A 13,783-nucleotide genomic window follows, 5' to 3' on the forward strand; every position below is an offset into this window, starting at 1 on the left:
AGAGTTTCTGTTCCTTAACGTGTCATTATTGATTGTTGTAATTATACCCGAGTATCAAGATGTTAACAGAGACTTTAGTCAAGTCACTTTCAAGAGTCACAAACCACAGATGTTCCTAATAAACTCCGTCAACTCCGCACAAGTCTTTTAGAGCTGAAGAAGCCACTTGAAACGAAACATCTTCAAGACACCGACTACAACTCCGGTTCCCCCTTGTTTCAGCTTTGATCTTAAGACACATCATGACCAAGAGGAGAAAAATAGTTTTTACATAACTTACAACAGATTGTTTTAAGTTTTGGTGAAACCAAAGCACCAAAAAGCCACGAGAAAAAAAAAAACAGAATATCTGTAAATGAGCTGATATATTACAGCCCCAATGCCCCCGTTCTTGTAAGTCAGGGGTGTCAAACTCAATTTAGTTCAGGGGCCGCATACAGCCCAATTTGACCTCAAGGGGGCGGGGCCAGTTACCCAATAGCTTATTACCTGGTAAATAAAGACAACTCCAAATGTTTCCCTTTGTTTTAGTGCGAAAAAGTACAGCTACATGTAATGAACAACTGTGAAATTTCTTATTTCGTCAAAATTTTTCAGCTAATATCTTCAGTGTAATTTTTGCAAATTCATCCCACGGACCAGATTGGACCCTCTGCCGGGCCGGTTTTGGCCCCCGGGCCTTATGTTTGACACCCCTGTTGTAAGTGGTCGACAGGGGGGCTGATGGGTGAATGATGTCCTCATTCACTGATCATTCGAGCTGAATCCAGTCAACCTTCATTTCACTGGTCATCGGTCAGAAGTGGGAGGAGGTACAAGTTGTTCAGAAGTTTATTTGATTTCTAATCCATTTACCTCAGTGTCTTCGGAGGAAAAGTTTGAAGTTAAGATAACGGGATCACGTCGGCCAAACGATGTGCAAATACCTCAAAGGGACAAACGGCAAAATCTTTTTTCTCGAGTTTCGTGTTTCTTGGTTTGAAAGAAAGGACCGGCTAACGGCAAGTGTAGCCAAGAATTTACTTTTTGCATTTTCTGTTCCTGTTTTTTGGAGGAGCAAAAACAAGCAAACCTGGATGCAGTAAAAGTGACACTGGAAACGTCAGACAGGAGGTTGGGGTTCAAACCCCCCCCCCCCCCATTGTGCACTGTTGGTTGTCATACACTCAGTAAGTGCAGATTCTCAGCTAAACCTAGATATTTTGAGGTTTTTAATTTTACTTTTCGTATACATTTCTCAGTAGTTTTTATTTCATTTATTTTGAAAACACAAACTGAGTGTTAATTCAGTTATTGTCTTCAGAAGTTTTCTTACGTTTGTGTTTTGTCATTAAGAGCTGATGGTGGGTCCTGAAGTCAGACCGGTTGAGAGCACTAAAAAAGTACAGTGTACCTGTTAATGATGTTAACTGTGCTGATGTTTCTTTTGCTGCTGTGTTAAATATTTAATCAGTATTATGCATTCGTCAGCCCGCCCACCCACCAGACTTCACCAGCAGCAGCAGCAGCCGCCGCCACTGGACGTAAACATATATTCTACTCTACGAGGAGCTAAAGCTCCAAAAGCAGCTTCAGAAGTTCGTACACGGCAGGAACATTTACTGACGTAAAAACACATGGACACAGAATCCGGTGCTGTATTTGGTTTATTTCATTGATTTCATCTCCTGTTTTAAAAACCACAGTCGGGGGCCAAGCAGTCCACTGTCACAGAGGCAAAACCCTGATTGTATTTCCTTCCTTAACGGCCTCATTCTCCACATCTAAAATCTTAAAACTCTAAGAGGGACTCTCAGAGGTCGAACGTGGTTCAGAGCCGAGGACCCGACGCCAAAATGTGTTTCAGCTGAGGCGGTTGAGGCCTGCTAAACCACCGAGGGGGGGGGGGGGGGGGGATAAGGAGCTCGGTGACAGTGTGTGTGTGTGTGTGTGTGTGTGTGTGTGGCGACAGCGCTCATTTGTACGGACTGCTGCGTGTCGTGTGGTGCGTTTCCCAGTTCGCTCTCAGTCGACTCCTTCTGCGGGGAAAAGCAAAAAGCTCGGAGGTGTCTGATGCGAGGCGAAGGCGAAGGCGGGCGCGGCGCGGCGGGAAAAGAAAAGGGGGGAGAAAACTGTCGGGGTGTGAAGGTGGGAAAAGATGAAAAGTGGAGCCCAAGTGGGAGAAGGCTGTTCCCACTTACTTTATCATTATTATTATTAATTTTTTTTTTTTTATTCCCTCCACACAAGTGAGACCAAAGCAAACTAAACTCTGGGAGAATTAAAAACATAAAACTAAAACAACAGAAGAACATTAGTTTAAAAAAAGAAGAAAAAAAAAACAAAAGAAGGCAAAGCTGCAGCCCCAGAAAGAGCAAAGAGGCACGACCGTGGTGATGCTGCACAACACAACAAAAAAAAAAAGGCTCTGCTCTAATTATCGGGCAACAAAGGGACCTCGCCTCTCTCGCCGTCGTGCTCTGGTCGAGGCGGCTCATGAAATACCTGAGCGAAGTGCGGGACGCGAGACAAGAGTGAGGAGCGGACACAGGACTGCTGAACACAATAAAAGCAAAGTAAAAACTCAAAAAGAAACACTGGGAGGGAGGGAGGACTGTGGTCGGACATGCAAGCAGGCTCAGCTTCTAAATGTGTCTAAAAAGGCTTTTGAAATCGCTTGTTTGGACTTAACTGCTATCTTGTCACTTACGAGGGGGTAAAAACGCACCAGTGCTATGTTTGTATTGCTGCAGCTCTGGGTTTCTGGGTAATGACCGTTCCTTTTCTTTTCTTTTTTTTTTATTTTTAAGTCTGAACCGGGACGAGCTCAGACCGTCAGCGGTCTTATTGCTTTGCAGGGCTTGTAGGCACGTACTGCAGTCTCCTGTTGGAACAGGGTGCTTTGCTTTTACCCATCGAGCTCACGCTGCTTGATAAGAGTGTGTGTGTCATCTTAACGAATCAACAACAACGAGAGAAAAAAAAAACAAAAAAACAAAAACAAAAAACACAACTCCTTTGAGCCACAACAAAGAGGCTTGCGTGGGAACTACGATCATGTTTGGCACACCGGGGCCGGGAGGCGAGGATGGAGAGTCCTGGTATGGGAGCAGGTGCCTGTTTGAGCATCAGTTTAGTCCAAGGCTGTGACGGCCCATTGTATGGGGCACGTCTGTGCTATAATCCACTTTTAACACAAACACACACACACACACACACACACAAAAACAAACCCTCGTCACATCTGCCACGATAACACGTGCGGGTCCGTCCTCACGAATGTCTCAGCGGGAAAAGCTGCAGAGCTTTTCTGCGTCCTTTGGCTGAGCAGACGGCCGTTAAAATGAATTAATGAACACCGGGTCCAGCGGAGGGAGTAAAAGGGGGGGAGGGGGTTCAGTGTCTCCCGCTCCGGTGAATGGGGTTTTTTTTGTTTTTGTTTCGGTGTGTGAAGTCCTCCGGTCGACCCCTCTCTCTTTAGCCACACGTGGGCTGAGTTTGTTCAGGTAGTGATGCTCGCTGCGCGGTGAGGAGAAGCACCAGTGATGGGTGGGTACCACGTCTTTAAAATAGAACTTCTTCTTCTTCTTCTTCTTCTGTATATGCTATTTAAATATGCACACTCCTCAGCACAGCCAAGTCTACAATCATTAGCTTCATAATAAGAATATGAATAAACAATGATAGTAATAATAATAATAATAATAATATATATACGTATGGGGGAGAGAGAGGGACTCGTTCGTAGCATGGGTTTTTTTGTCAGCAGCCATCACTAGAACATTCAGGGTAGTAATTGCATATGTACAACGTAAATGTCATTTACATCCCGGGGCTCGAGGCTCGGGGGGGTCAGAAGTGTGTCGGAGGGCAGGGGGGGAGGGCGACGGATGCTGGTGTGTTATCTGAGCCTCTTCTCTGCAGAATAGATGGACATGTAGTAGTCGTTGCTGCCGACCGCCAGGTGGGGCTGGAGGGGGAACGGAGAGAGAGGAACGAAGGGTTAGATGAACGGTACCGAGACACCTGCTGACAGCAGCAACAGAAACACAGCTAGTGTCTGAGGACAGGGACCAAAACAAGACTCCTCCGGTCACAGGGAAATATCTGGTCGTTATCTGAAGTTAGTCACTTCCAAATCAGCCTCTTTGAAGAAGCTACTTGGATGAAACTAAATTGCCTTTGTTTTTTTGTATAAGCTAAGGCTAATGCTAACCACATGTGCATTGTGCCCTAATGTTTCTGCAACATGAATGAGGACAGAACATTTTCTCAGTTATTAGCATTCAGACTGGAACTGAGAGGCTAATAAATATTGATCAACAGTCACTTGAACTGTAATAACTGCAGATATGAAGATGTCCGAGTCGACGGTCTGCAGGGGGAACTTTCTGTTCTTGTCTGGCTAAAATGCATTTTGGTAGCTTGGAAACAGCACGAACGTTTACCAGTCACAAAACTTTCATGGTGTGAAATTGGTCTGGAGTCACTCTGCTGAAGAACTGATTAAGCTCCAGCAAAGATGTGCTGTATATGGGTTACATAGACTGTACATAAATATGGACAAAGCATTCCCATCGGAGTCTGCACAATGACGTAATACTGTAATTCTGCATCGTGTTATGTCATAAATCAAGGTGTAATGATACACAGTAATTAGGTTATTTCACACAAAAATAATAATTTTACATGTTTAAGTTGTCTCTTAGTTTGTCTGGTCGTGTGCAGTGAGGATTATCTGAAAGTCTTGAGGCTACTTTGATGCTTCGCGAGCTTAGTATAAAAAGATTATGATTTTATATATTAATTTTCTTTGTGATGTTTTCTTGTTTCACTACATTTCAGAGACTAATATTGTTTAGTAATTATGGCCATGGTCATCACTCGTGTTTTACCCAGTAAGGATGGAAGGCTAAACAGCTGATGGCGCCAATCCTCTGTCCCATGAAGCCGTCGTAGTACTTTATGTTGCTGATCACGTCGCCGTTAGCATTGTACACAGCTATGAACTGATTCATTGATCCACTGGAGAAACAAAGAAAGACAGGAGTCAGTTGAATGAAAGGTTCTCGGGTATATAATCCAGCCACATTTGAGGAAAAAACGCTCTGAAGTTTCTTGTTGAGTTTCCTGGACGCTGGACACACCAACTCACCATGCGAACAGGTTGGCCTGCGGGTGGATGTCCAAGGCCGTTAGTCCTTTTACCGTCTGCAGAACATTGATGGAGTCCGGCGTCCGGGGTTCAAAAAACCGAACGTCTCCGTTTACACTGATGGAAGAGCATCGGAGTCAGTACAGGGAAGAAGAAGAAGAACAGCCACGGTCACCGTATGTGAATCAGAAACGTACCTGACACTGATGATGTGACCGTCTGTCTCCTTCTGGAGATGAGCTTTGACCACCCAGGCTCCGTGTTCCCTGTAGGTCATCACACGACTGCACAAACAGAGCGAATATCAACTAATGCACCTTCTAACTTTCTGTTGTTCTTCTAGATCAGGGGTCTTCAATGTTTTTCAGGGAAAGGACCCCAAACTGATAGAGAGATTAAGTAGGGACCCCCTATCTATTATATGTGTTTTATATTAAACCAAGCCTAGTGCTATTTATAAATATACATTATTATTATTATCATTTCCATTAAATATTAAGCTGTAAAAGGGGTGGGTCCTAATGTGTACAGGAGGCTTAGATTGACCTATGTTAATGTGTATTTAAAGAAATTTAAATTTGTGATAATTAAAAAAAAAAAAAATAAATAAATAAAAATAAATAAATATATCTATATATATATATATATATATATATATATACACATAAAAAATGTCTAATCAACCAAATACTTCACCTATGACCTCCTAGATCATAGGTCTTCTACAGGGGGTCCGTGACCCCTAGAGGGTCCACAGATAGTATTAATATTTAATGCAAAATGATAATAATAATAATGTATATTTCTAAATTTTTATATGTGTTATTACTCTTTTTTTATCTTATTGTGATTTATCATTGTTTTTTTTTTTTATTGGATTTTAAATAAATAAATAAAATAAATAAAAGGCACTAGGTTATCACCACATATAGTAGGTTCGGGTCCCTACTTCATCAGTTTGGGTCCTTGGCCTGAAAACCTGTTGAAGACCCCTGTCCTAGATAATAAAATTACATATTCATAAACAGATGAATCAATAACACAAAAAGAAACGGATTAAATGACCAGATTTAGTCTGATTCACAGAATGTACTGGAGGGATCGTAGGCACAGTTCTGTTTGAATACTGACTCTAATACAATCATTTCAAAGCTGCTTCTCGTGTCCCACCACATCTTGACCAGTGTAATTTATACGGATCAATCAGTGGTTTGAGGCATCATCAGTTTGTTGTGGTTGTGTGTCAGTCTTTGTATTTGGGCATCATTCTGTGACTGGACCTCGTCCTCGTCCTGAACTCCTGAACCAGGCTGATCGATCCAGTTAAGAAAAAGCTCTTTATTTTTAACCATCTACTTTCTATTCAACACACGACCTACGGACAAGAGGGTATTTTATTTTGTTTTTAAATATAAATCGGATTAAAAACCTCAAGTTATCTCAGTTTTTAATCTGTATCCAAAAAAAAAAACACATACATCATTTACAGGCAGTAGAATATTTAAACATCTAGTGGATCTCCACCTACTGTTGTATCAGAGCCATGAACAGCTGTTTGCTGCATGTGTGCGTCACGATTTGGGGACGTGATTTGAAACTGAAGCCGTGAAGCCTCTTTATATAAGTTATTACTTATTTTATTTACCCATCTCTGCCCTGATCTTAGTTTTTTTTGAGACCTGAATGAATTGCTGTTTAACAACAGAATAACACACTGTGTACTTGTATCTGATAATTTAATTAATTTATTATTTAGTCAGTTAACAGCTACACAATATTTTAAAAGCTCTCTCTCTACTAGTGAAGACGCATCACTTATGGTACTTTCTTATTTCCCCGGTGAACTTTTTTTTTTTAATGAATGAAAGTGACAAAACACCCCTGTTGAGTAGGAGGCCTCTAACGCGACTCACTGTGTCTTCATATTACCAAAGAAATGCAGTCAAATGACTCCCAGACCAACTCCAAATGTTATCTGAGACCAGTCCAGTCAAGTCTGTCCTGCCTGTGTCCACACATGTATCTTAATGTGAACCGATTCCCCTGGACGGATGTTATGTGAGGTTTGAAATGTATGTATTTATATTCATGTGTCTTCAACTGATCCAGCTTGCTCCGTTTAGAAACCTTCAGTCTCCATGATTTAATGAGAAAGACTATTTCAAGGTTTAGTTAAGTGCCAGCCTTGTGAAGCTGAGTCCTACTTAAAAAAAAAATAGCTCCAGTGCAGAAAACAGCAGTGCACAATAGTGAAGCTGTTCACGTGTAGTGTGGGTAAGTAACCACTAGGTGGCAGCATGGGCTCAGGACAGAAAGAAAACACCAACGACCAACTGGATTTAACTGATTTAACGTTTGAGGTGACCGTGTTTGAGGAGCTGACCTCTACCCGAAACATCCCTTCATCTATGATATGTGAAAAACGTCCACCTGGTCAACTTTACGCCCAGAACAAGAAGCAGGAGAGACACAAACACTGCACAGAAATAAGCTGCAGGCCAAAGTCAAAACCAAAACCACTACTCTGCACGTCAAACATTTCTTTAAACCCACCATCCTACATGACCTGTATCTTTCTGGCTGAGAGATGCAACTCCACGCTTGAGGGGAACTATTACTTTAGCTTTATTTAAAGATTTATAGACCACTTCATGCTTTAACTGCTTTGTTTTCACCTTAGGGAGTGAAATTAAAATAATGTTTAACCAGCTGAGGGGAATTCAGTGTCACCAGGGTCCATTAAATAAGGAGGTAAACCCGGAGGGAGATTTACAGCAGGCTACATATATATAATAAATATAGATCAGAGATGTAAATAATGTAGGACTCTGTAGGAGTTAATGTCCACAGAAGCTGCTGTGTGTGTTTAGGTAAAGGTGAGACGGTTAAAACCGAATGAAACACTCATAAATGAATTTGACGGGGGTGGAGGATGTGTCGTACCATTCGTTGGGACCCATCCTCCGGTCGAACACGCGGACGGATCCGTCGCCCAGACCGGCGACGATGAGGGAACGCTGGGAGTCGCAGGACAGGCTGGTGACACAGCTATCTGCTCCGGTTGGGATGTCCTGGTACACAAAAAAAATATAAACAAACACACACACACATAAAACCCCCCTGTAAATGTTTGTAAAGGTAACGCTCATTTCACATTAAACCTCCTCTGAAATCATCAATCATGCGCTTTGCTGATTTGGCGCCGGACCAAGCATCAATACGCAGCCATAGGCAAAGCTGGGCCATTTGTACTTGTATTAGGTCCATCCATCATGACAATGATTAGCACAATGAGGAGCCATTAGACGTGCGCAAAAAAAAAAAAAAAAAAGAAGAACCCACATTAATGGTGCAGCTCTGCCTCAAATTTCCATTAGTTTACCATAACAGACAGACAGGAGCAGCAGCAGCAGCAGCTCGGTGCTACACATTAACTTTTAATAGGAATCTTGCTAACAGGGTTGTTTCCATGTTTTCTGCTCCAACAGAGAAATCCGAGACATTACCGAGGATTAGAATACAGTTTAGGGAATAGCTTGCTTCACTGATGCTGACAGTCACAAGTCTCTTGTCAAGTGAGACTCAAAAACAGACTTTTTTATTTTGAAGACGATCCTGGTCCCAGACTGATAGTAGCGAATCTTTAATGATTGACATTCAGGCAAACCTCTTTAGCACAACTAGCTTAGCTTCACTACAGCGATTCTGAGTCGCGAGTGTAGCTTTTAACTGGACCACACATTGACTGTAAACGTGCTAACGCTCGTTACACACAGGACTAGAATTTTAGGTGAAATTAAAAGAAGTTCTGTTAATCTTAAACTTAGATTCAGCTACGTTTATGTTGCTGCGTCATCTTCCGCGTTGACCGGTAGACCAACGTACCCAGAGTTTCTAGTGATGACCGGGCTTTAACAAATTAAAATAAGTCAGCATTAAGGTACAGACGCACCAAACTGAGGCTGACTGTGACATCATTTAGTCTGTGTCTGGCAACAAAGACCAGCTGGCAACATAGACTGTATATAAATATGAACGTTGCTCGCCTGCTCCTAGGAGTGGCCATAATCTCACATCCTGTTTCAATAGCGTCGACTAAAACAAAACTTAGCAGAAAAAAATTGACACTTTAACGTGCATCAAAATTATATTAACTACTTAAACTGACAGAAAAAATCCTCGAAAGAATGTGTTTGACGTGTATTTTAGTGTTTTAGTCCTTTCCATTAACATAGAGGGGGTGGAGCTTATGACCTATACTGCAGCCCGTCAACAGGGGGAGCTCTACTTGCCTTGGCTTCACTTCTCAGGTGCATCTTTTTACTCTTTTTGCAGTCTATGGTTGCCGCAAACAGTATGTACATACAGTATTTAGATTTACAATTATCTGGAAGGCTAGGACGCTAAGGAGGCTCCAAACGTCCTGAAACACGCTGGTCAGGTTTAAATTCCTAAGATGAAACTGACCCCAAGGATAAAAAAAAGAAGGACGCAGACACTACAAAGAAGGTAGAAGCCAACTCATTCTCCATCTGTGAAGCTTCAGCTTTTAATTCATTTAACTTGGCTCATCTGCTCCGACTGATTCATCACGAGGTAAGAGGTTCGCCATGACATGCGGAGCGGCGCACAGCGTACCTGGACCTTCATCTCCCGGTCGGTGTCCCAGATCCTGATGACTCGGACGTCCCCGGACGTCATGAGGAGCCCGGTCTCCTGCTCCCAGTCCACGACCATGCCAGCTCCTACAACACAGGACGACACCACGGTCAAACGTGGACACGCGCACAATCCATAAAACACATCTGGTCTATTTATCCATTTATTGCGTTAACAGAAGGTGGATTTTTTTTTCAGCGACATATTAAATTACTGGAAAATAATTTCAGAAAACATGTAAAGTGCAAATGAACAGGTAATTTCATTTAAAAGGAGCAGTCTCACACAAATACAGACAGAGGTTTCACAGGGCTCTGGCTGCCACGTGTAACAAGTCAAATGAAATATTAGAGCAGCAGCTTTGTGCATCAGAAGACACAACAGAGGACTGAACGAACCATAAAGACTTACGCAGGGATAACAGTGGGGGGGGGAAGAATCATTTTGTTTGTCAGTGTATTATATTATGATTTATGTCAGCTCTCGTTACCAAGCTTTTGATAAATGTTTCTGAAGCGTGTAAACGTCGACTCGGAGCAGACTGAAGCGTGGTTTAGCGCGTCTCATCCTTCCCACCGAGACGACCGCTGGGAGACGACCCTGGAACGGAGCCCCGTCAAGTGGCACTCGAGCGAGAGGGCGGGGAGGGAAGGAGCGGGAGACCGTTCGCATGTTGGCAGTCACAGCGGGAAACCAAGCGAGCAGCTACGCTCGCTACGCCCGACCCGCTGGCTCGGTGACGCCCGGTGAAGGCCTCTCGCACCGCGGCCCTGCGGCGAGCTCGGTGGAACGAAACGCTCGCGGCGTCGAAGCGAGAACGAGGGCAGGATTTGAAACCGTTCCTGGCTGCGTGCTGCAGAGATGCAGAGAAATGCTCAAAAGTATTTCTATACTGCTGCATAGAGACGTCTCAGAACATCAGCAGAGAACCCGATTACACCAATGAAAGAGAAGTATTACACTTGAGTATTTATCTATTGAAGACATTTAATCATTTGTACTTTACAGGTTAATTTGAGGCCAAAGTGTTTGCATGGTTTAGCGTGTCGCTCAGTTCTCCGTGGTGTTGAAATAAATTCGTCACAGTCTGATCTTCACAACACGGTGTTGTGTGTGATGGCGCCGACAAAGGAGCTTTCTCAGGATGGTTTTGTGACATTTTCCTGCCCGTGATATAACTATTCTTCTGGCATCCTCAGGAAGTTCCTTTTTTGTAATACGTAAGTAATACGAGCTAATTTTCCTGAATAAACAAATATCAGAGCATGATATGTAAGTTTCATTAGTGTGATCAGGTTCTCCTTGTCTACGTCGAGGACTTGTGTGAAAATCTGCTGATGTTTTCGGTCATTTTTATGCAGAAATGTAGAAAATTCTCGGGGTGCAAACTGTTTTAAGTGGCGCAAACTGTTTTAAGTGGCGCTGCGTATTTATACAGTGTGATTGGTTGATGTGGAGCCACATACACTCAGGCCTATGTTGGAGGTATTAGCTAATATGTATGTTTGCACGTATATAACAAACTTTTCTTTTACTTTATTAAAAAATGCTCATAGGTGAAGTTGTGCCAGAAACGTTTTTTTTTTTCTTTCCCTACAAAACCAGTTTGTATAATTCATTACGTCTCTGTTTGTTACAGGCAAAACAAATTCTCCCCAACTTTCTGCACAAACAATTTATGACTCGATGTCCAGTGAAATGGCTACAGTGAAACATTTCACAGTCTTCCTTGGACTCGTGGAGAGTTAAATGCGGTAAAGTATCCATGCGACATAATGAAAATGAGAAGCTAATAAACACAACCTGGTCTTTTTTGGTTTGAATCTTTAACAAATCTGTACAGACTCGTCACGTTTGGTGTTAGTAGTAATAAAAAGAAGTAATTAAAAACATGTTAATTAGGGAATTTCAGCTTTAGATTTTGGCAAATATGGTACAAACCTCCAAACTGTCCCACTGTTCATACATTTTTACTCTAGATGTTAATAATTATGCAATAACAAAGTCTTTTTTTTTCTTTTCTTTGTTAAGACCGAGGACACACCCTCCTGATTGGGACCTCCACTGGATCGCAGTGTGGCTGCTCACGTCCAGTGTGGACGGAGGAGTCACAGCTCCTGGCTGCAGGAAGGTCAGCTCCGAACTTTAACGTGAGTGAACACGTTGTAAACGTTTAATAAAACCCGCACAGTGTCCGCCGGCTACAAGGGATAAATCCGCTACCGGACGACTAAAACGCCAAAACGCTCCAGGTGGAAACGCTCGTTTTCACTCCGCCAGCGCGGGGACGGACGTAAACAGATTGACTGATTGGATCACGGCGCGTAACGAGGCACGAGTCTCATACCAAAGGGAATAAATGTACTGTCACAGCCTTAATACGAAGCAGTCACGCACGTTTTCGGGCGGCGCACAAACATCCTCGCAGGGGATCTGTGCAAACAAACAGCTGCAGGTGTGAGCAAATAATGAAACGTCTTTGTTCTTGACTTGCATCGTAATTATCGCTCAGTCTTTAACCACGTGATCTTCTTCCTTTCAGGGGCGTTTTTGGCCTCAGCGGAGCGCCGACTCCAGAGACATGACAGGAAACGAAAAAGTACATTTAAAAAAACAATACGCGGACGTGGCCGATCAGCAGCAGCAGCAGCAGATCGAGGACCACGTTTCATCAGAAGCCTTTAAACCGCGACGAGGCTGGACGCTCTTCTGATAATGGACGGCTGCACGAGAACGGAGAAGGAATAATGGGACAGGTAGGAACTCCATTAGAACACTCTGCATCCCTCTCTCTCTAGAAAGCTTTTAACACGGACGCCTCAGAAGCAGCATCCTTTTCTGTGCACTTGAAACTCATCACGCTCCGTCTCATCCTGTCCCTCCTCCCGTTATCTCTGAGTCACTTCCTCCTCGTGTCTTTCGCGATCAATAGCCATTCTCCAGCTCGCCGACCTTTGTCACCGCATCTTTTCCAAAACGCAGCTTTTCACGCTTCATTTGCTCTTTTCACGTACGTGGAGAAAGGTATGAACCTCCTCCTCTATGGCCTCGGTGACAAGAGTGAACACGTGCGTCCTTTTCCCACTACTCATCTCCGTCTCCTCTGTCACAACCAAGCTTATTCTCATCTACTGAATTACACGACTGTGAAATCTCAGGCCCGTGTGCCACCGTGACGTCACTCTGCCTGCTGAGGCGTCACGCCAGGAGTCGCGTGGGCACATTCGGGGATCCGGGGGAAAACCACTTCACAAGCCCGCGCTCAGTCGGCGCCGCGTTCGCAGTCGCTCATTTCAGAAGCTGTGAGAAGGGAAGAGGCATTCCCTTTGAAGCCGGCAGCCTGGCAATGAGGAAATCTGGGTTACAATGAGAGGAGGGAGGAGGACGGAAGATTCCCCCACTCATTAAAGTGTGAGCACGTATTTCCTGTTAAAAAAAATAATAAAAAAATAGAGAGCCAACACATCACCAAGCTTTGCTTAAGATTTAGATGCAGTCTCATCTTTCTTTAATCATCCTCATCTCTCCCTGCGTGCTGCATGATGAGGAAACACGTGGGGATTTATTACACTGTGTGTGAGCGACAACTCTAAGCAGACGCTGCTGTCGCACATCTGTCTCTGCGTTGTGGCGTCCATCACAACAACGAATGGATTCGGTTTCCAGCGAAACCGTCAATGTTCCCTCCCCGCGTTAGACAGGCCCACATGTTTCACAGCTCTTTACTCTGGGACTTGTTGATGGTGGAAGACTGAGCTTCTGATGCACCTGAACCGATAAATTAAAACACTTTTCAAAACAAAACTACAGTGTCCACGGTCTGTCCAGCCTTTATTTGGTGAAGAACAGCGATTCGGTCATTTGAGTGGTGCTGGGTTGAGGGTTGAATTTGTTATTGACAGTGCAATAACTTTAAATTAACAGCAATCAAGGCCTTAATGGCTTAAAGTCATGTACTTCGTTGCTCTGATTGGCTGTAGGACCATCTAA

At 43.5% G+C, this 13,783-nt stretch overlaps 1 protein-coding gene across 3 annotated transcripts in view; it reads right to left on the reverse strand.

Annotated features, from left to right (window-relative positions):
- Nucleotides 1-1,628: 1,628 nt before the first annotated feature.
- The window catches only part of rptor (regulatory associated protein of MTOR, complex 1), a 177,767-nt gene continuing 165,612 nt past the window's right edge, over nucleotides 1,629-13,783 (reverse strand). For all 3 annotated transcript variants that reach the window (XM_047578359.1, XM_047578358.1, XM_047578356.1), the window contains 6 exons: nucleotides 9,773-9,879; nucleotides 8,078-8,205; nucleotides 5,332-5,418; nucleotides 5,135-5,251; nucleotides 4,875-5,004; nucleotides 1,629-3,949 (listed from right to left, as the gene is read on the reverse strand). In XM_047578359.1, coding sequence (XP_047434315.1) covers nucleotides 3,881-3,949; nucleotides 4,875-5,004; nucleotides 5,135-5,251; nucleotides 5,332-5,418; nucleotides 8,078-8,205; nucleotides 9,773-9,879 — 638 coding nt within the window. In that variant the 3' untranslated portion in view covers nucleotides 1,629-3,880. The remainder of the gene's footprint in view (nucleotides 3,950-4,874; nucleotides 5,005-5,134; nucleotides 5,252-5,331; nucleotides 5,419-8,077; nucleotides 8,206-9,772; nucleotides 9,880-13,783) is intronic.

This window comes from Mugil cephalus, chromosome 2 (genome assembly GCF_022458985.1).
Source record: "Mugil cephalus isolate CIBA_MC_2020 chromosome 2, CIBA_Mcephalus_1.1, whole genome shotgun sequence".
NCBI lineage: Eukaryota > Metazoa > Chordata > Actinopteri > Mugiliformes > Mugilidae > Mugil > Mugil cephalus.